The 21,405-nt window shown below is 33.3% G+C and overlaps 1 protein-coding gene across 1 annotated transcript in view; it reads left to right on the top strand.

Annotated features, from left to right (window-relative positions):
• The window catches only part of LOC149799674 (uncharacterized), a 100,867-nt gene that overhangs the window by 54,547 nt on the left and 24,915 nt on the right, over positions 1-21,405 (top strand). The window contains exons 14-18 of the mRNA XM_089958253.1: positions 3,171-3,312; positions 12,222-12,494; positions 14,583-14,784; positions 16,486-16,628; positions 19,036-19,209. Coding sequence (XP_089814379.1) covers positions 3,171-3,312; positions 12,222-12,494; positions 14,583-14,784; positions 16,486-16,628; positions 19,036-19,209 — 934 coding nt within the window. The remainder of the gene's footprint in view (positions 1-3,170; positions 3,313-12,221; positions 12,495-14,582; positions 14,785-16,485; positions 16,629-19,035; positions 19,210-21,405) is intronic.

The following is a 21,405-nucleotide window of genomic DNA, read 5'->3' as shown; positions in this document are numbered from 1 at the left end:
AACTTTAATTATCACTTGTCACTCTAGTTTATAAACAAAAAGCATACAAACATATTTGAGGATAAGGAACTTGAATGTTTTTGGGCCACTTTCAAATTTTGTTGACTGTGGATTTTTGTAAGTATTGTTATGGTAGTTTTTTTAGACTTGTAAGTTTATATCATGGCATCTAATTAGCTCATTATAAGTATGGTAATTTATGTACAGGTTGACCACATGTTTGGATTTATTTGGCATGATAAGGATTTTTGTGATAGTTGTGGATCTATGGATGGATAGTCGAAAAGTGAAACTTTTTTATTTGGCAGAGCTAATCATGTGATGGTATTGTCCATCCATCAATACATCTGTCAGTCTGTTTCTTATTAATTTTCTTCACAATAACTTGAGTTATTTACAATATATCATTACCAAATTTTGCACATAGATTGCATTTAGGTCAAGGAAGTTATCCTTGATTTTGGGCTCCAAGGGTAAATGGTCAATGCCAAGTTCACAGGGACTGAGAGAAGAAGAACTATTTCCATACAATAATTGTATACCAGATACATTTGCCAAACTTTGTAAATAGCTTGCACTTTGGATAAAATGGATGCTTATTGAACATGTGGTTGAAATATCAAAACCCAAGTTCAGAGTAACTCTAAGAAGAAAAATTATCTCTGCATGATATCTGTTTTTTGAATAACCTATTTACACCAGACTTTGTATGTGCCTTTCATTTCAAAGAAGAAAGACTTCTATATATTTTCACCATCACCAGCATGTATTTGGCATTTATGATACGGCCTTACTATGGTTCAGGTCCTACTTGGTCAACAGGACACAGATTGTGTCGGTAAATGGAATAAACTCCAGCCCATTTGATCTATGTTGCAGTGTTCCACAGGGTTCTGTTCTTGGACCTGTTCTCTTGATCCTATACACTCAGCCGATCTCAGGTATCATAGATCATCATCCAGTATTTCACCTATTGTACGCTGATGACACCCAAATATACAAATCTAGTCATTCAACTGAAGTTCATGCTACCATCCAAGGTGTAGAGAGGTGCATCTCTGATGTGAAATCATGGATGACATGTAACAAGCTGCAGATGAATGACGATAATACTGAGGCCATTCTGATCACAACACAAATACTTTCTCATTCACATCCTTTACCTCAAACAATAAATATCAGCAACACCAACGTTAAATTCACACAATCAGTACCAAACCTAGCTGTTACTCTAGACAGTACTTTCTCACTCCACCATGTCATAAACATATGCGAGGCTGCATATCTTGAGCTGAGACACATCAGCTCCATTTGCAAGTATCTTTCAGTTGACACTACTTAAACACTTGTGTGTTCCTTAGTACCTTCAGGACTGGACTATTGTAACTCAATTATGTCTGGTTTGTCTCAATATCTACTCTAGACACTTCAAAAAGTTCAAAACACAGCTGCTTGGATCATCCAGAGAGTACCATGATCAGAGTACACCTCCCCCTTGCACTGTACCCTAACCTGGCTATCCATTCAATCCAGTATCAAACACAAAATTTGTTCTCTGTACAAAGTTTCACTAATGGGCTCCAGTCCCCTATCTGACCTCACCCATGTGCACACACCAGCAAAATACTTACACTCCTCTTCTGACACTTGTATTCTCATTACTCTCACTATGAAAATGAAGTGATATGGACAACATTCTTTTGCATACCAGGGCCCAGTAATGTGGAACAAATTGCCCACTGAACTAAGACACAAAAGCACAGTGAATTCATTCAAGAGTGCTCTTAAAACTCACATATTTTGACTGCAAGAACAGACTTAAAGACCTAATAATGTTTCCTTACCTTAGATAATTTCAGCATGTTTTATGATTTCTAATTTCATGGTGTATGTCTTTATGCATATTTGTTCTTTTTTTTAGGTGTTGTCTAATGTTGTAAAGCACTTAGAGCTTCTAAAGATTATGCGCTATGCATAGGCCTCATTATTGTTATATTTTGGGGTCAAAGGTTAAGGTGACAGTTACTGAAAGAAGGGAAAATTATTTCAACAAAGTTGCTCAAGTTTTGTACCACTTGCTTTAATTAAACTTTGTAGATGGCTTGAATTTGAGACAAGAAAGATACCTTTTCAATATGGAGTTAAATCAAAAGTCAGTGTGAGAGGAACTACAAGAACAAAAACAGTTTCCACAAAAGAGTGGACATTTTGTTCATGGCTCACATTTCAAGACAAGAAAGGCACTTTTTGATTTGGGAGTTAAAATATCAAAAGTCAAGGTCACCAAGTTTTAAAGAAGAAAACTGGTTTCATAAAATAACTGGAATTTTGTCTTTTACTTTGATAAAATGTTCTGGATGACATGCATTTGAAGCGGGGAAGGTGCCTAATGGTTTTGGATTTAAAAAGTCAATTGTCAAGGTCACAGTGACTCCAAAAAAGAGTCAGTTTTGTGCCATATACCAACTTCAAAGTTTATTATTACCCTGCATTTTTGTCATCATTTTTGGCTGGCTTGAATAGGAAACAAAGTAGAAACCTATACTTTTTAGAGTCAAAAGTCAAGGTGACAGTGACATTGACATATTACACAAGTTAAACAATTACTACACCATTTAGTACCTTAGTATCCAATCATTAAAAGAGGGTTTTACATACAAGATGTAACATAATGCTATGTACCACATAGGAGGTATGTACTGTATCATGTATGGTACTCTCTGTCATAATCAGAATTACATGGCTAAAATTGCCACTTCTTCCTGTTTATTATGTTAATCCAAATGATTTTGCTTTGAAATATTTTAAGCTAAAAGGTGCATTATGGAAAAACCCATAGAAAATTTTAGGTACCTCATTTTGAGATAGAATTTTCATTTCTTTATTTATGGATTTGAATAATATTAATTTTCTTCCTGAAATGCAGGTTAAAAATAAGAATATTTTGTAGAATCATTGTAGCCATCCAGTATGAAAGTACATACCAAATCTCTAAATTTGTATGTGAATTTTCAACAAATCCACATTATTTGAACTTTAAAAAGAATTAATTTTTCTTGCATATTAGACCCATTTTCATGGATGCTTGTTAAGAAAATAATAATGAGTAACTAAAATAGTTGTATTTATCTTGAGTTATTCATAAATAATTTTTTGCAAATGCATATCAGGCAAAGAAGCTGTAGATGTTGACAAGAATGAATTCCTTGAGAAGAAGAAGGATGTTGCTGCAGTTACATTTGGTGAAGCACAAAATGAGGGGCAGGAGTGGTTGGACCCATCAGCTCTGAATTTACTCAACAGGCTGACTGCGTAAGATTTGTATTTAAAAAAAACACACATTTTAAAGTACTTTGTTTAAGAATATACTATGGTAGTTGACCCAAACTGATCCTAGGTAGATTTTAAAACTGTACCAATCTGGTTGCAGTCCAGCACTTTGAATTGCACAACTATCTCCATATGTGTGTAATGTGGAGGGTGGGGAGGTTAAAGATATCAAGTTCACTTATTTCAAACAATTGTACTGTGTATAATTAATTGATAAGCACAAATATTGATCAATATATGGCACATAGTTTTAATTCTGGCTTTTAATGTTCTTTTGTGTAATATGCTGTTAATACAGTCAGTAAGTACTACTGTAAAAACTGGCTTAATTATACTAGTGTACTAATACAATAATTGTTGGTAAGCACATAAGAAAAGTAAATCCATATAATCTTCATTGACTTCATAGTAAGAATTTGTATGCTTATCTAGATTTTATGGCATTTTCAAAGTTGTTGGCAATCATATATAGGGAGAGTGCATCATTACGTGTAAGACTGATGATTGATTGATCCCATTTGGTTTTGTTCAATCCAGTCTCTTGCATGGAGCCTTGAGAACTCTGCTAAATGATGGAATACTGTAAAATGAGTTTGCCCTGCGATGCCTGAATGAGGTTTTTCAAACTTTGGACATTCTGAATTAACTTAATTAGCAGATGAATTGAGTGATGTAATATGTTATTGTGATGATGTGATGACATCACATTTTTTGTAAACATTGACAGTTTCCTTTGCTGAGAGCAATGCACTTATTCCATTATTGTCTGTTTAAAATATGATGTTTAATGCTATCATTTTATGCTTTAATTTGGATTCAGTGACCACAGGCAGTATGTTTTCATTAAGTTTAAACTTGTAAAAAAATGTATTTGTAGTTTTGCTTGTAAAATTTTCACCATAGCATCTTTCATCTGTAAAACAGATTCACATGAGAGTCTGGTTGAATGAGACTATGTGATGGGTGATACCACAGCCAACTGCTTAAGAGAAAGCTAAAATTAAACTACCATTTAACACCATGGTGATGTTTATTGTCTTATACTTTTGTAACCAAGGCACCAGGGAAGGAAATGTGTAATTTGCACAGGTTGTTACACCACTCCTTCGATAACTCATGCCCTGATAACTCGCAGACCCACTTATAACATGGGGTCAGGCATGGATCCCATTTTTAAAAGTAGAAATTGCGCCCCAAAATGACACCTATTTGTTGAACTTGAAGAAAAATCATGATCACAATTGGTAACTGAAATTTTGATATATCGCTCGTTTTATCATCAAAAATGGTAAATAGGCCCTGGAAATTTGACTCAACATTGTGAAATTGTCCACTTTTTAAAAGAAAACATGCATTTTTTTTTGACATTTTCTTTCCAAATGACATTCTTAGTATACCATAAAAAACAATGTTCAATGAAATTTTGATCATTGAAAATATGCCTACTGAGTCAGTATTTTATCAAATAATAAATAAAATCTAATTAAATGAGTTTTCTTATCAAGTGAAATTTTTATTTTAGTTCTACCATTTAGTTAGGTTCAAGTGTAATGGTCATAAATGCAATGTGCCATCTTGTATTCAAATGTAAAATGTGTCAATCTACAGCTATCCCTAACCAAAATCACAAGCTCTTTGTGCAAACTTGTCACAAGCTTGCACAAACTATATCTTGCAAGCTAGTATTAGGAACCTTGCAGCAAGCTTGCACAAGCCTGCATTGAAAAAACCCATCAAGCTTGCACAAACCACATGAAAGAAATATTGCAAGTTTGCAGAAGATTGCTGCAAGCTTTCACAATCCTAAACATATTCAAACTGGTGCAAGCTTGCAAGGATTAACAGCAAGCTAGTGTAAGCTTGCAAAGACAAACAACAAGCTTGCATGAACAAACAAGGTTGCACATGCTTATGCAAGGTTCATTGCTGTAAAAATGTTGCATAAAGAATGACATTACAGACCATTTAAGAATACTGTTCATGATAAAATTGTTGCAGTTAAATTAGAAAGGAGATTATATATAAAATAAATCTGAAATAAATAGAACAAATCTCAACTATTTCAGAAGGAGATTTATTTACAAAAAATACACATATCTTGAAACAGCCTTCTTTCATGTAAAAAGTTTTAAAATGGTGTTACAAAAATATGAACTTCTTATAAAATGCTATTGTTAATTCTCTGAATTGTATGGCGAAAAGCACATGTCAGCAAATTTACATCAGATAATTCATTTACCCGACACTGTAAACAACAAACATTATGGGTGTAATCAGGTTTTGTATTTGAAATTATTATAATACTTTATGGAATGCAATGTCCTGTTGTGCAGACTGCAAATGCGGTGTTAGCTTAGTTTAAATTACCAGTATATTAGATAATATTAAACAAGAATGTACTCTTGAGTACTTGTGCTGTACAATACAATTACAACTACACCAAAATTGGCTGTATTTTTGCACACATGATTCTCAGATGAGATCTGACTCATGTTAGTCTTGTGTGCATTTTAACATGCAAATTAGGTAGAACTCACATGAGCAATAAAATCTAATAAAATCTGAAAATCATTTGAGCCGAATCATATCGAATGTATTAAGGGAACATTCCAGAAATGATAACTACTACACAGAAAGGCAAACTCTACAGTCTGAGGAATCTTGCATGGCTGTGTTTTTTGAATATGTAGGAAAAGCTTCACATTATTGTCTGCATGGCTTCAGAAACTTTTTACTTCACATCCATATTGAAATCCAGTTGGGGAAGGATACAGCCAGATGGTTATATTCCCCTCCCTTCTGTTAAAACTGTACGCTGTTAGGTGAAAAAAAAAGAATGTTAGCCATTTGAATATACCTAACCACTTCTTCTAAACAAATCCTCTCAGAATAAAATCCATCATCCTCCCTGTTTCTTGTAAAGTCAGATACCATCCACTGAAATAAAGTACAGAAAAATTTACCTGTTTGGAAAAGGCATTTCATTTAAGTTCAACATTAGAGAAATATTTTACAAGTTATAGAAACTTTTATAAGTGTCATACACAAATTTGCCATCCTTTAAAGAGATCCTAAATATTAGTTTTACCATCCATTTTGATACGGATATGATATCTGCCAAATGATTGGTATTTTACATCTTTAAACAGAAGAATGCAATGAAATGACTTAGTTGATATTTTGAGATCTTTGAAATAGACTCTCTAATATCTGTCTTGAAAATTAAAAATTAAAAAAAAAATAGATCAGTGCAGTGACCTCTGAACTTGTCTCAATTAAAGTTAATTGCTGATATTTGACATGCAAAGACAAAAGTCCCTAAGAAAAACAGAAATGAGAGTAAGATGCTTGCATATTATTTCACAATTCATCCACCTTTTTTCAATAACTGACAATTATGCATCAAAATCTGCAGTTTGACAGGTGCAGCAGTAAATAATAATGATCTACAAAGTTGGCATCTCTATGATTATGTGGAGGAAGATTACAAAGTCACCTTTTGACATTTAATGTATTGTAAGCAAACACTGCGCACAATAATACCATAATACAGTATAATTGGCCACCAAACTGTAGTCCAGTACTTAATTGGCAAAATGCAAAATAATGTTTAATTTTACTCACCAACATAATAACTCTGTGATTTTAAATGTGTCTCTGGGTTTTCTTTATCATTTGCTGCACATGTATTGCTACTACTTGCAATGAAATTTCCTGAATTAATGAGCTAAATTGTAATGGTCCAATTTTAAAAATGTAGCCCCTTGGAAACCAAGGCTGGCTTTTTTTATTTTTTATTTGATTTCTTTTTTTTAGAAAAGCAAAATTCATGTACTTTAATTCTTTATAGAATGCTGGCAGATAAGGATGGGTCTGTCTCTCTCAGAAAAGAAAAATTATATACATTTTAAGCTTTTATTTAGTATAAAAATGATTTGCTTCTTCTGGCAGCAGATAATAATAATAATAATAATAATAATGATACTATTTCATACTATTCACAACAACTCTTACAGTAATAACAACAGGGACACATGAAATATACACAATGATAAGCAAAAGCTTCAGAACAACAGAATTTTAACAATAATGGCTCTTCCTCCCCCCTTTTTGTTAAAAAAATTCTCTATATTTGAGCATTGATATTGTATGGAAATGGTTAATAACAAGAAATAAAATCATAATTATTTAATTATCTTGCATCTGTAAATAATGGAGTTATTATTATTATTATTAGTAATATTATTATTGTAGTTTATAATAATAATAATAATAATAATCATAATAATAATTATTATTATTATTATGTTTTAATATTTACCACATTAAAAAATATATAAATTTGCTAATATTAAATATAACAAAATGTAATTGCTGGAAATTAAAAGTCCACATTATTAAATTACTGAGGTCACCTTTAGCATAAAATTATATATTGTACCTTTGCTATCTGGAATTTTTTAAAAGTTATTTGCAGTTTATTTGCATATAGCAGGCAGTGTACACAAATTCTCAAAGAAATTGAGTCTGGAAATAAGTGGAAGCTTGCGCTTTTTAAAAGCTTGCAAATTGTGCGGCTTGTGCAAGCTTGCAGATGCTTGTAAGAAAATGACCAGAAATGGTGCCATGCTTGCACAAGCTCACAAATATTTATTTGCAAGCTTATTTTGATGATTCAGGCACTGACTTTGTTTTAATATCTGACTTGTAGGAGTATTTCTTTTATTGTTGCACTCAATTAAAAGCTGGCCTTATTTGTAATACAATATTAATTGTGTCTTTCATATAAAAAAAAAGGATTCTAGTAAAAGAAAAGTTAAAAGGCATGCAAATCCTACATTTGTAAGATCTAGCGGCCTAGGTCTTCATTTGGGTGAACTCATTTCATTTGATCAATCGAACACTGTTATAAATATTATTATGTACTTAATATAATTAGATTACCTTATATTAAGCTACTCAGGCATAAATGTGATCAAAGATAGCAAGGCAACCAAGTGAAATGAATACTTTGTGAAATAAAGAGCTATGCTTCACAGATATGGATCATTGTGGAAGCAAGTCTCAGGAAAATCCTGAATTGGCACTTAGATTTATCCTCAAGGATGAAAAGAAGTTTCACTATTACTTGCAATGAAATCATAGCATCAATACTTTACTAACTGAAAATTACAAAAATTGACTTTCAGCATAGATAAATGTTACATGAGATAAATGTTACTAGTTTTTGAAAAAAAAAGAATCTTGTTTTGTGCTGTATCAGCTAGCAGTCTGCTCCCTGCTTTTTAGCCTTTTCTCTTCAGAACGTGCTGTAACATAATAAGCAGGGTACTAGACTAATCAACAACAACAAAATTCAGTGACATAATACACAAATGTTTTCACCTACATGTAAAGGTTGTTGAAATCAGTTGGAACAATGTTAATGATCTTTCAGATATTGGGCATCTTGAAAATAAATGTAATTTACACAGAATAATGAAGAACTTTGTTAGGAAAAGCAACCTATTGACAGTTATTTTGAAAACGATAATAATATGAGTATTCAGTAATTATACAGCCCAGTTTTCCTCTCTTCCCCCCTCCCACAGCTGTTCAGCTGGGGTGGCATAACTTCTTATGTTTTGGAGGTTCCTCTGTAACTTGCTCCCTTGCTCATAGTGTGGTCTATGTTTTTGGACCCTGTTGTGTTTGAGTTATTGAGGCAGAGGAATAGTTTGAATATGTATCCTTATGCTAAATCATTTGGACTTCAGATTAAGATATGAAAACTAAATAGTAATAACTTTTTCTCTCTGTCAATCTGTATATAAGCCTTTTGTGTTTATTCACACTTCTTTTAACCACAAACTTGGCAGATTTGTTATGGTTGGTTTGTACTTAGAAAAATTGGCATGAACCATGCAAAAGATTATATTTAGTGGGTCATGGATGGCACTATCACATTACATTGTTAGCTTTTAGGCTTCCAGTGTAATTTGTTATGTTATCAGTAATTATTCTTTTTTTGAAATCATTTACTTTTTTTAAAGTGGATAAAAGCCCTGATATTATATAGTAGCTTTCTTATTAAAGATTGATAATTTCATAATGTTGATTCAAATTTCCTCTCATATCAACTGTTTATTATGATAAAATGAGCGATATATCATGAGGTTTCAGTTACCAATTTTGATCCCAATTTTCTCCAGGTTCAACAAGTATGGGTCAAATATTTTGTACTTTCTTAAAAAAAATTGGGATCCATGACTGACCCTGCATTATAAGTGGGTTTGCAGATTATCAGGGCGTGAGTTATCGAGGGAGTGGTGTAGTTAGATGCCATTCAGTACACATGGATGTACCATGTAAAGGTTTCATATTTTTCAGTTCAACTTTCATGAAGTTATTGCCCTTTTACTACCACTATTATATTACTACTTCAGCAGAACCTTGTAACCAGCATAGCTGAGGAATCATTCAGTCATCTTCACTAGCCTAGGGTCTTCAATCCACTTTGTTCCACATGGCATCTTTAGCTAGTGGAAACAGTATCTGCTGCTTCACTATCAGATTAGATTACTGAAAAATATTTATCTAATCAAATCCCTTGTTACATTTAAATTGAAAGATTGTTCCACATGGTATCTTTAACTAGTGGAAACAGTATATACTGCTTCAGTGTCTGATTAGATTACTGAAAAATATTTATCCAGTCAAATCCCTTGTTACATTTGAATTGGGAGATTGTTACTTAATTGTCATAGCAATCTCAGTACACAAAGACTTATGTTGCACATGCATCTTATGTTGAAACATTTTACAAAACTTTTAATTTGAGTCAATGCCTGTGGACATTGTGGAAATCACAATGGCTCATATTGGTTAATCGGTTTTGCTTCCTATGGGCAGGGACTTGTTTATCTGCAAGAGGGCACATATTAAAATGTTGTTTATGCCAGCAAAAGATGCCATGGCTTGATGGGAATCAAAAAGCTGTTGCTAGCAAAGATACTTTTAAGTGTAGTTTGATGCAATTTGGAATGAACATAGTGGCATAGACCCAGATGTGCTTTTAGGGTTTTGCCACACCATTTTGGATAGAGATATGATCCATGACAATTAACCTCATTCTCTTATATGGGTGGGATGTTGCATTTAACCAGCAAAGATCAGCACCCTTTACACATAATTGGATGCTAATTGGTATGTGAATTGATCATTACATGTTGATGTGCCTTTTAAAGTTTTCATCTTTTCAGGTTAATTTTTGATGGAGTTATTGCCCTTTTTCCTTCAATAATACACATACAGAAGAGTTTTGTAACAAACTTAGCCCAGGAAACCTTCAACATAATCTGATACATTTTTGGTTTGTTACATTATATCACAGCCCAAAATGGGATGCAGCTTGCAATGATTTGAAAACCATTTGATGTATTTTTAGTCACTTTGCTTTGAACATTCGTTCATAGGCTCTCAAGTGCATTTTATGGGTTTAGTCTTGTTTAGAAGAGTTTCAGCCCTTTCATTGTTCATCCTCCTGTTGTTGGTTTCAACAGGATAAACTTCACCAAAAATGTTTGTATTTCAGCAAGATTTGCAATGTGTCATTAGATAAAAACTTTGAGTGAATTTGATTTTTTTGCATTCCATGACATCATTTAATAAAGTTTTGATTGCCCAGCATTCAAACTTCAGTTTCCACAGCAAAACTTGACCAAGCATCACTACATAGGAATTGAATTTAGCATGCAGCTGCTGACAAGACGTTGAATTAATTTGATTTACAGCATTCCATGACACCATTTACAGCAGTTATGACTCCTGATTGCCGATCATCTTAAATTTGGTTTCCACAGCATAACTTTAGTATGCTTATGATGGATTTCAGCCAAATTTGGCATTCAGCTTTATATTGCTGAGACTTTAAAGATTCTATTTATTTTCAGCAGTTCTATATTATAATTTAGAAGCATTACAACCCTAGATACCCAATTCTTATTGGTTTGCTTTTCATATAATGACTTTACAAAGTACAATTACATATCAGCCAAAATTATCACGCATGTTTATATTGATGAGACCATGAAAAAAGTGGATTCCCAGCACTCGACACCATCATTTAGAAGACTTCTGGTCCCTGAATGCCTGTTTTCTCCAAACATTGTTTTCTCATAAGAAATGTTTCTGCTTAGGACCCTTGCAACCAAATTGTAGAGAATGGGACTATGCATCCATTGCTGCTAGGTTTTGTTATTATTTGTCACCTCATTCATTTAGTCATAGTTCGCTGGAGTTCTTTTTCTCTAGACCAGTGTTGTCTCTGACCTTACTAAAATGTTATTGAATTGAACGCAGGATTGGTCTGAAAATAACTGCACAACAGGAACTGTATATTAGTAATATGCAACACATATTAAGAACTTGTTATAAATATAAATAATTTAGATATCTACATGTGCAAATCACACATTTTCATGAAACCCTTGTTATAAATTATAGGTTGGCAAATATCATTCCACGTTTTGGGCATAAACCATGTTTAATTTTTCCATTTGCTATTAGGCATTTGGCTCCGATGTCACTGGTTGTTAGGGTTACAGATGTTATCAGCAATGTCACATCAGAAACTAATATCCCAATATAATTTTTTCAAATGCTATTTCTCTTCAGAATCTAATTGAAATTGCCTCATTTTTTAAATACATGGAATCTTTTAGTCTAAGCATTTCTCTCAGTTATGTTAAATCCTCCGGCAACTGTTTATTTTTCTTATTTCATTCAAAACTTTGCTCCCGCCCAATGCCTTAGCTGTATTATATTTTATCATATGAATTTAGATATTTTATTTAATAATAATAATAACATTCATCATTATCATAATCACCATCAATGCTTCTGCATTACAGGTCAGCTGAACATCGTTCTGCCAGATCCAAAGCATTAAGTGCTAGTCCTTTGCATCGGAAAGGTACATCACACTCACAACCTGACCAGAATTTTGTGTACACTCGATCTCATTGTCCGCATGTAATCCGGCAACATATATTAGGTTACGATGGACAACAATGTCGCTGTAGTCGGCATGTTATTCCTTTCGTCATGGACCTGGAGTATGATGAATTTATTCAAAAAGAGGTTCCCGAGGGGCAGCTTATTATAATTGCAGTTGTTTCTTCACTGTAAGTATAGTAATGTAGTTTTATTTTCTTTACTATAAGTACAATAATGTCAGATTTTGGTTAGATGGCTGGATATTTAAATGTTGGTCTTTGGTCATTTAATCCCCAAATCATCATCATGAGTACACAAGTCATGGATGCTCAATTCTTTTTTGACTCAATCTGAGGCAATCATAAAATATTATCTGAACATATTTTATCCCTTTGCCAATGATGTTCAAAGGAGATATAGCATTTTGTCAATGTGTTTTTGCAATCGTGTTTCTTTTATTCATTTGTGTTTGGTTTATTATGCCAGCAATATCTTGGACCAGATTTCACCTTCACTTATGAAATTTGGTATATAAATGCATCTTAGAGTACTCAGCATAACAAATTTGGTTACTGATATTCTTTTCGTGCTTGAATTGACTTGTATTTTCAGCTGTTTTTCACACCCTGTATGTTGGATCCTATTTCAATGCACATATGAAAATTGGTATGTGGATATATCAGTGAATGTCACTCAATTCTACCAAAAACTAGGTCAGTTTGACCTACATTTTCCAATTGATTGACTTTAATATTTTCATCTAATCTTTACAACCTCCTTATCTTGAACACTGTATTGAATACAATCTTGAAAACTGATATGCAAATATATCTAAATAAAAGTAACTCAGCTATAAAAAATTAGCTTGATGAGACTTGAGTCTAATGGTTGAGTGGTTTTTGTATTTGCATTTATCCAGCTTAAACATGTACGCTCAATATCTTGGACCAAATATCACCCACATTCATAAAAACTGTTATGTGGATGCAGCTCAAGCAGAGTAACTCAAATGCATCATGAGCAGGTCACTGAGTAACTTGTGCATTTTCATTCATACAAGTCTGTTTGTTGTTGGTTGCTGAAAATGTGTGCCTGTTGGCAATGGGAATCATGTTTAAAAGTGAACATATTGGTAAGAAAACCATCAGCAATACTTTACTTTCATAATCCAGTCGTCTCCATTATCTGCCCTTCTGTCAGTTACCCTGTAAACTTCTAACCTGGTGGGTGGAATTTCACCAGACTTGGTATTTTACTTATCCGCATGATCACTGTCGGTTGGAATGGTATTATCTTTTGTTCCAGTTATTCAGTTGTGTATCTTTGTGTATGTCATTAATGTATGAAGCACCTCATGATGTAAAAGTTCTTGATATAACTCACTGATCTGTGTAAGGTTTTACATTTACAAACAGTCACACATGATGTGCCTCAGCGTAATACAGTAAACTCTTATAACACAGGTAAATTGATCTACACTATGTGTGAATTTAACTTTTGAAATTCTGGGAGAGGTTACTTAGGGACAATGCCTGTTGTCCATTCTGTTGACAAAATCATGAAACAATAAAATAAATCAACACAAATTTCAGTTAAAATGCTTTTTTTGGTGGTTTTTGCTTATATTTTTGAAGGAGGGGGACTTGTATACATGTAATCAAAATGAGAAGAGACTTATATATGTGATTGACTACAGGTTAAGGCTTGTTGGTCATGGTCATTGGGAAAAGTAAAGAGGGTGGGCTTGCAGACAGGCATTATATATAATAATTATCTTTTTTTCTTCTTCAGTGGTAAGCCAATTGAAATTCATTCAGAACAAGGGTATTATAGTTATGTGTTATGTGATCTATACTGTTCTGGTTCTAGTTTTCATGTGGACAATTGCTCAGGTTTTAAAAGACCAAGGGAAGTTTTAATAGGATTAACTGTTGTCTTTTAGTATAATGTTCCACTGTATAACACAGTTTGCCGACCAGGTACAATACATTGTGTGGATTTCATTATCTGGAGTGAATTTTGTTCTTGAAATGCCTAATTGATTTGCTTAAATTAAATTTCTTAGCTTTTTATGACCATTTTACTTAAAGACATACCCTGTGGTCTTTGTATTAAAAATTATAATTATGACATGTATCCTTGAATGTATCCTTACAAGATAACCTTATCTAGTAGATGGAACATTTTTACGACAGGGTTTATGGCTCCCTGCATCAGTATTCTAGTCATGCATAAGTTTATAGATTTCATGATGTCAATTTCTTTTTCTTCACCAGATTCCCTGGAGTGACAGAGTCTGAAGAAATGTGTGACAGTATCTATCAAAACCAGAACAGAAACAGAACACGACCCTGTATACAGAGCCGATCAGATATATTTAGGATACTGAAATATGACATCAACACAGCAGCTGAGATGTCAGACCACACTGAACCACTACTTTTGACAAGGCACAATGTTGTACCAGGGATGTTTTTGGTCAGTACAGAGTACCTTTTTTTCTTTTTCCTTTTTCTTGTTTTAAAACAAACATTTTTTCTTTTTGGCATTTAGCTTTACATAAGGCAGGTTGAATTCCTTTGTTGCTTTGGTCTCAAGTATTTTAATAAAATTTGTCAATACCCAATCTGCAAGCAAGGACATTTTGATTGTTTCTATATGTCCAGCCAGTTAACCCTCCACTCATTCATCCATCTGTCAAGGACTAAGTCATTAGCATCTTTGTGCAGAAATCACTTCTTATAGACAAATAAATTACTGTCATACAATTTTGACTTTTATAGGTATTTTGTTTTTTTTTTGTAATCATTGTGTAATATAATTATTTTTTTTGTCATTTCATTTTGTTTCAGAGCATATGTACCTGTGCAATATAAGGTAGCTGCAGGTTCTACTTGCTCCTTTAAAATCTATATGAGATCAGTAGAGATTAAGAAAAAGTTGTACAGTTATGCCAATCCAGAGTTATGGATTAGTGTGGAAATTTGTCATAACTGTTTGAAATTAATCTTTCAGTGTATAACCTACATCAAACTTATTTTGTATGTTATATCATTACCAATTGCATCAGCAGTAAATTTTTTAAGTGCCACTCGATAAGTGATGTAACTTTTCACTCAGTACTGCATCACACTTGTGGTGGTCATGAGACTGTCTATGACATCATGTTGCCAATTTATGTCAGGTACCAGAGCTTGGCTAGTTTTACTGTCTTTCCAGTGACATTAGTTTGTAATATTCCTTTTTTTTATATCAAGATGTTGGTTTTAAATTTATGAATTCAGGGCACATGTACTTTACTGTTATACCAAGTCCATTGTAGTTAGGTCTATAGCTTATGAAAACTAAGACAAGATGTATTACAATTTTTGATAATGGGAGTAGTGGGAGAGGAGGGTAAATAAAGAAATTATGTTAAGAGAAATGCTCATCGGATTGTTCATTTGTCAGATTCTGATAATACATTCATAGATTTCCATTCCAGTCCCATCCCTAATCAGGCATGCCATTGGAATTTGTGTTTGTCTCTAGTTAATTGACAGTCATTAAGAGGCATTGCTTCGAAAAAATTATAAAATTACTCACAAAACATAGAATTTCAGCATTAAAGATTAAAAGTCATCTAAATGAGAAACAGCCAGAAGTGGTAAACATCAGTACATATTGTTTATTTCTACTCAATCAATTTCCAAAGAACAGCTGCTGCTCCTGCCATGGTGTTGTATTAGGCCTGACTGCAGTTTGGTAAAAGTCAGAGCTTAAACCAAATGCCACTTCCTGGTATACTTGGATTGAGAGAATATGTCAAGTTCTCTCCATATAATGTGGAAGGAAGCCAGGATAAAAGAATACCCAGTGACAATTTACATCGTTAAATAATGTATATGAATGAAAAAATAAATGTCTCCTAGTGAGATCTAAATGACCATACCATGCTGAAATAATTGTACACCAAAGCAGTAGCAGCAGCAGAAGCTACAAATAATACTACTACTATTACTTCTAAGATATGAAATTATACAAAGAGAAAAATGGCATAATTAACAACAACTTGCAGAATAATTATTATTATTATTATTATTATTGTTATTGTTGTTGTTGTTGTTGTTGTTAGGTATATACATGATTTTCAGATATAAATCTAGTCCATACTTTGACTGGGTATATTTTCTATTACAGATGTATCAACACAGAAACTTGATCTTTTGTGACCACATATTTAATGGGTATGGTAATGCCAGGAAAGATTTCAAGAAGCAGATAATGAAATCCAGAATAGAAGCTCTACAGGGTCATAGTTTACCAAAAGACTTCAAATTTAGGTACAGTGTCAGTATTGTTTTAACTGTCAACCAGTTTTATCTGGTTGAACACATGCAATGCATTTTGTATCATCTGTGCTTTAAGTAACCAGATAGCATATGCCAATTGAGTACAGTTTATTTTTCCATGCTTAACTCATTAACCCCATGTGCCATGTTTACACATCATGAAGATGTACCCCACTTTTGAGGTCAGCACATGAACAAGAAAATAGCCATTCTGAAACAATGTCTTTAACACAACTAGGCATCTGGCAAAATGAAAATCTCTTGAAAGCAGATGGGTTTGGATGTATTCTGAAGTAAGCCCAAAAATGTGTTTCTGACTCCCATTTCAGACGAAAATGACAAAAAAATGTTGGGGTTAATGAGTTAATTGCTGAATTTCAGTTATATTACCAAATTTGAATATTCCTCGCATATTTTATCATTTCTGCATCAATATTGCACATAAATTGCAAAAATAGCCTAGAATCCTTGACGATTTGTAAGAAGTTTTCAAAGCTTTGTTACCTCATTAACCCTATTTCCACATTTACATGTCATGAGGCTGCACCCTACTTCAGAGCTCTGTACCATCAAGATCATTTATGATACACCAAAGTGGGTGGTATTACAGAAATGTAGACAGATGTAGCTCTCAAATGGTAGAAAATAATCTGGACTTTCTACTTGCATTACAAAATACAAAAGGAAAAATGTAATTTTTGTAATCCAATCTTTTTTTCACGAAAACTTTGCCAGTTATCAGAAGTGGATTTCATGTCTGGATTTTAGACTTTTTTGGCCTGAGAGCTAAAACAGACTGGTCTAAACTGAACATGGACTGGTGGACCTCTGCAAGAAGTAGAATAAGTTTGAGATTTGCAGTATAAATTCGCCAGAACATGAAAATGATGGATCCAATAAGCACAAAAAAATGAGAGAAGTCCAATATTTACCCTCCTGCACATGTGCAAGCAAAATAACCAATCCAAAAAAATGTCTTTAACACAACTAGGCATCTGGCAAAACATATATTTATTGCAAGCAGATGTATTTGGATATATTCACAAATAAACCCCAAAATTTATTTCCTGCTCCCATTTCAGGTAAAAATGACAAAAAGCCTCCATAGCTTAATAAGTTAAACCTCCTTGTTTCTGTCGGTAATTTCATACAGCCTATGAGACTAGGAAATATTGATGATGTTAGAATAAGAAATATATGCAAATCACTGTGTTCAGACCTTTGCTTTACTGCATTAGAATGACTTTGCACCATCAACTCAATCTCTTCTCTTATGCTCAAACATTACTGTGGAATTTCCTAAAACCTTGTTCAGAAATTGAAACAAAGAATGTCTATTTCATCTTTTCATTAGATTTTATCAAGTTATTATCCCTAAGAATCATTTCTTGTTGATCATGCAATTTAGAATTCATGCCTAAAGTTTACATCGGTGTGTACATGTAGGTGCCTTTATTTGTCTTAAGTAGAATGTTAGTTGTTGATTTAAAATTGTTCATTAATAGATTTTTAACAATTTCATTCTTGATTTTTGATTGATCTGTGTTTTAGTTGTCATCACAAAACTTATGGCTGGGTGCTGAACCGGGCAAAAAAAAGGACATCTAGTCTAATCATTACCAGTGCAGGGTGGTAAAATTTTTCCAGTGTGTGTCACTTTCATTCTTATGTCATAGATTGGGACATTCAGTCCAGATTACACAGGACAATACCTTTTGTTTGGTCTCATCTAAAATTCTCTACATACTTTAACACTGAGTTTCTTGAATTTCCATTGGGGATGTTACATAGTTATATGTAGATCCTGGAAGGAATGTTGATAGACCAGGTTAATTACTGATCCTAGGACAGAAATTTAAAAAAAAAGTAGAAATAAAAAATAAAAAAGTGGCATGAGTGAGTTTAAAAGAAAGTGAGAAAATAAAAATACAAAAAAGTAGAAAAAAATTTGGGATGCCACAGCAAGTTTTAAACTGATAACTTCTTATTTGGTAAGTGTTACACATAGAAAGAAAGACAAATGTGGGTGTTTATATATAAGATGAGCTAGTGAAATAAACTGAATAATTGCAATTTAAAGATGTATGCAATATATTTCTAAACAGTGATACCTATAGCTGAAATAGTCAGTATAACATAGGCATATGACCTGTATGACATGTACTGTAGATTTTACCAAGCATGAATATCTTAAATTTTCATAGTAAACCAGCAATACATGTTAAATAAAACAGAATTATGGAAACTATTTCTTCAATTTTGTGCTGAAGTTGATGGCTTACAATTGCTTACAGTTTGCAAACCTATATATGAAAAATGTATTAAATGTTGTGAACGAGATACCATGAGACTTATGAATTTTGACAATGGACCTACCCACAATGTTTTTCTTCTACAGTCCATTGCATGGTAAGAGTGGTTTGAGATCAGCATGGGGTGGAGAGATAGGTGGCACTGGTGTAGACAAGTATGGCAGTCCTGGCACTGCAGTGGATAGTTCCCTTGCTCCAGTTCACCGACCTATCTCAGGATCCAGTGGTGAGAGTAAAGAACTCCACTTTGATGCAATAAAGTAAGTCGAAGGCACACACATACACACACACAGAAGTACAGTCTAGACACATTTATATGTGCAGATTCTGCCCATTGAAATTTTCTGAGTCATCCAGCAGATAGATGAGGAAATTGAATTTCATATCATGATACAAGTCTTTAGGCATCACTGCATGACTTATTTATACGAGAAGGCCAGAACTTACATATAAGCTTGGAGATCACAAAATAATTCTCATGTTCACGGACTGATTCAGAATTTTGACATCTGATTGGTCAATGTAGTCAATCCATTATCAGAATTAGGTCTGAGTCTGAGCATTAGAATTGGTTTGTAGTTTTGGGTCCATGTTTCCATAGTATCATGAAAACAGAAAGTCTGCCTCCCACAGGAATGGGAACCAGATTTTAGAGGCCTAGATTAAGGGCACAGCAGAATTAATCATGGCTTTACTCAAACTCATGATCCATTGATGCTGAGATGATTATACCATGCCAACTTGAAGGCAATGCAGGTTGCCTCTTCAGTTTAAAATATAGTGATCCTTCACTGTTAGATCATTTAGTATATTGCAATTCTTATACCACCATCAGAGTGAATATTTGGACATTAAAATATAATTACTCAGTATAAAATACTTTTTCTCCATTCAAAAATTTTCACTTTTCCTCAAAAACTTGTATGGGAAATAATATCTTTTTGTCAGGACTGTGTATTGACATGCCTGGTATTAAGTGGATTACGTAGACTAGGCTGCATTATGTCAAGTTGTTTGCCAATAGGAAACACTGGCATAATACTGTTTCTGTGTGATTTTGTTACAAATGAAGAATTCAGGTTGTGGTTATCTTTGTTTTCAAAACTAATTGTCAGTCTTTTTGTGTACATGTACAGTCATTGGTGATAAATGTGCAGGTGTAAAGTAACTGACCCAAAGTTAACCCTTGAGTATACTTAAATGATATAATAAATAGACTTTAAGTTTTGTAAACTCAGGGCAAGTCTGCAAGCCATGACAGATTTATTGTTTCATATGTTTGAATGGGAATGAAATAATGATAAAGTAAGCCCAGAAAGTCTAAATCATCACTTGAAATTGATTGACAAAATGATTAAAACTTGGTTTGTATAAATAATCATAAAAAATTGATCTCTAAACATGACCATGACCCAGATTATAATAATGCATATTCCTGCTGATTGGAGCAAATTCTCCTATAAAGTTTTTTTCATATTGTACAAAACTGTATGTGATAACAGAATTTATCATGTAAATAATAGATGTCTGTTCAAATTATCTTGAAATTCTAAATAATAAATCCTATTTTCTTTTAAATTAAATGCTTGAAACAATCTTGACGCTACAGCTTCAGATATGGCAAGGATTCACCAGAATTTGCAGTTGAGCAAAATAACTGAAACTTTTTTGGAGGAATGTAATCCTGGAATACAGTTATTTTCAAATCTGTTGTCCTGAAGACTGAATGAAGGCATCAGGGGTTGTGGTTTCTGGTTTCATGGGTTGAATGACATTTTTTTCAGCACATAGTAGACTGTATATATAGGTGACCAGTATATTTTGGTTGAGAATGAAACCAGGAAAACCCTGGTAAGAACCACTGACCCACTGCAAACTTTCTTACATACCCACATTAGCCAAGCTGAGACTCCAATGCATACAGACAGAGGTGAGATGTCAGTAATCTGTTAAGGCCAGTGCCTTGGACCACTCAGGGCCAATGTTTCAAGGGGATGTTTGCCTTTTAATCAAACTGAGATGATGAGAACTGGTGAGACATGCATATTGGACAGGTTGACTACTTTGTTTAAGGAACTGAATGATCATGAGCTATGGAATTCGTCTACTGTTTTTTGTGCTTCCCAATGAAACACTCAGATAATCATTGTAATAACTAGGGTAATCAAAGTAGTTTCTTAGTCTGATGGTCACCTATCCATTAATCTGTTTTATAATATAGATAAAACTTAAATGTATAGTTTCATTGGCTTTAAAAAATGTACTTTATGTCTCAAAATTGTATGTACCCTTGAAAATTGTTTCAAATTTTGATAATATGCTGTCCAGAAAATTGACAAGTCTGGATATTTACATTAATGATGGCAAAATGGCTGTGGTCATGGATTCCATTCACTTGGTTAAATTTCATTTAAATTGTTTTTATCCTTAAATTATTTCACTTAATTATATTTCTT

The sequence above is a fragment of the Sinohyriopsis cumingii genome, chromosome 5 (assembly GCF_028554795.1).
Source record: "Sinohyriopsis cumingii isolate HCF-2022 chromosome 5, ASM2855479v2, whole genome shotgun sequence".
Taxonomy (NCBI): Eukaryota; Metazoa; Mollusca; class Bivalvia; order Unionida; family Unionidae; genus Sinohyriopsis; species Sinohyriopsis cumingii.
Note: the sequence above shows the minus strand (reverse complement) of the source record. Positions and strands in the feature narration are given on the sequence as shown.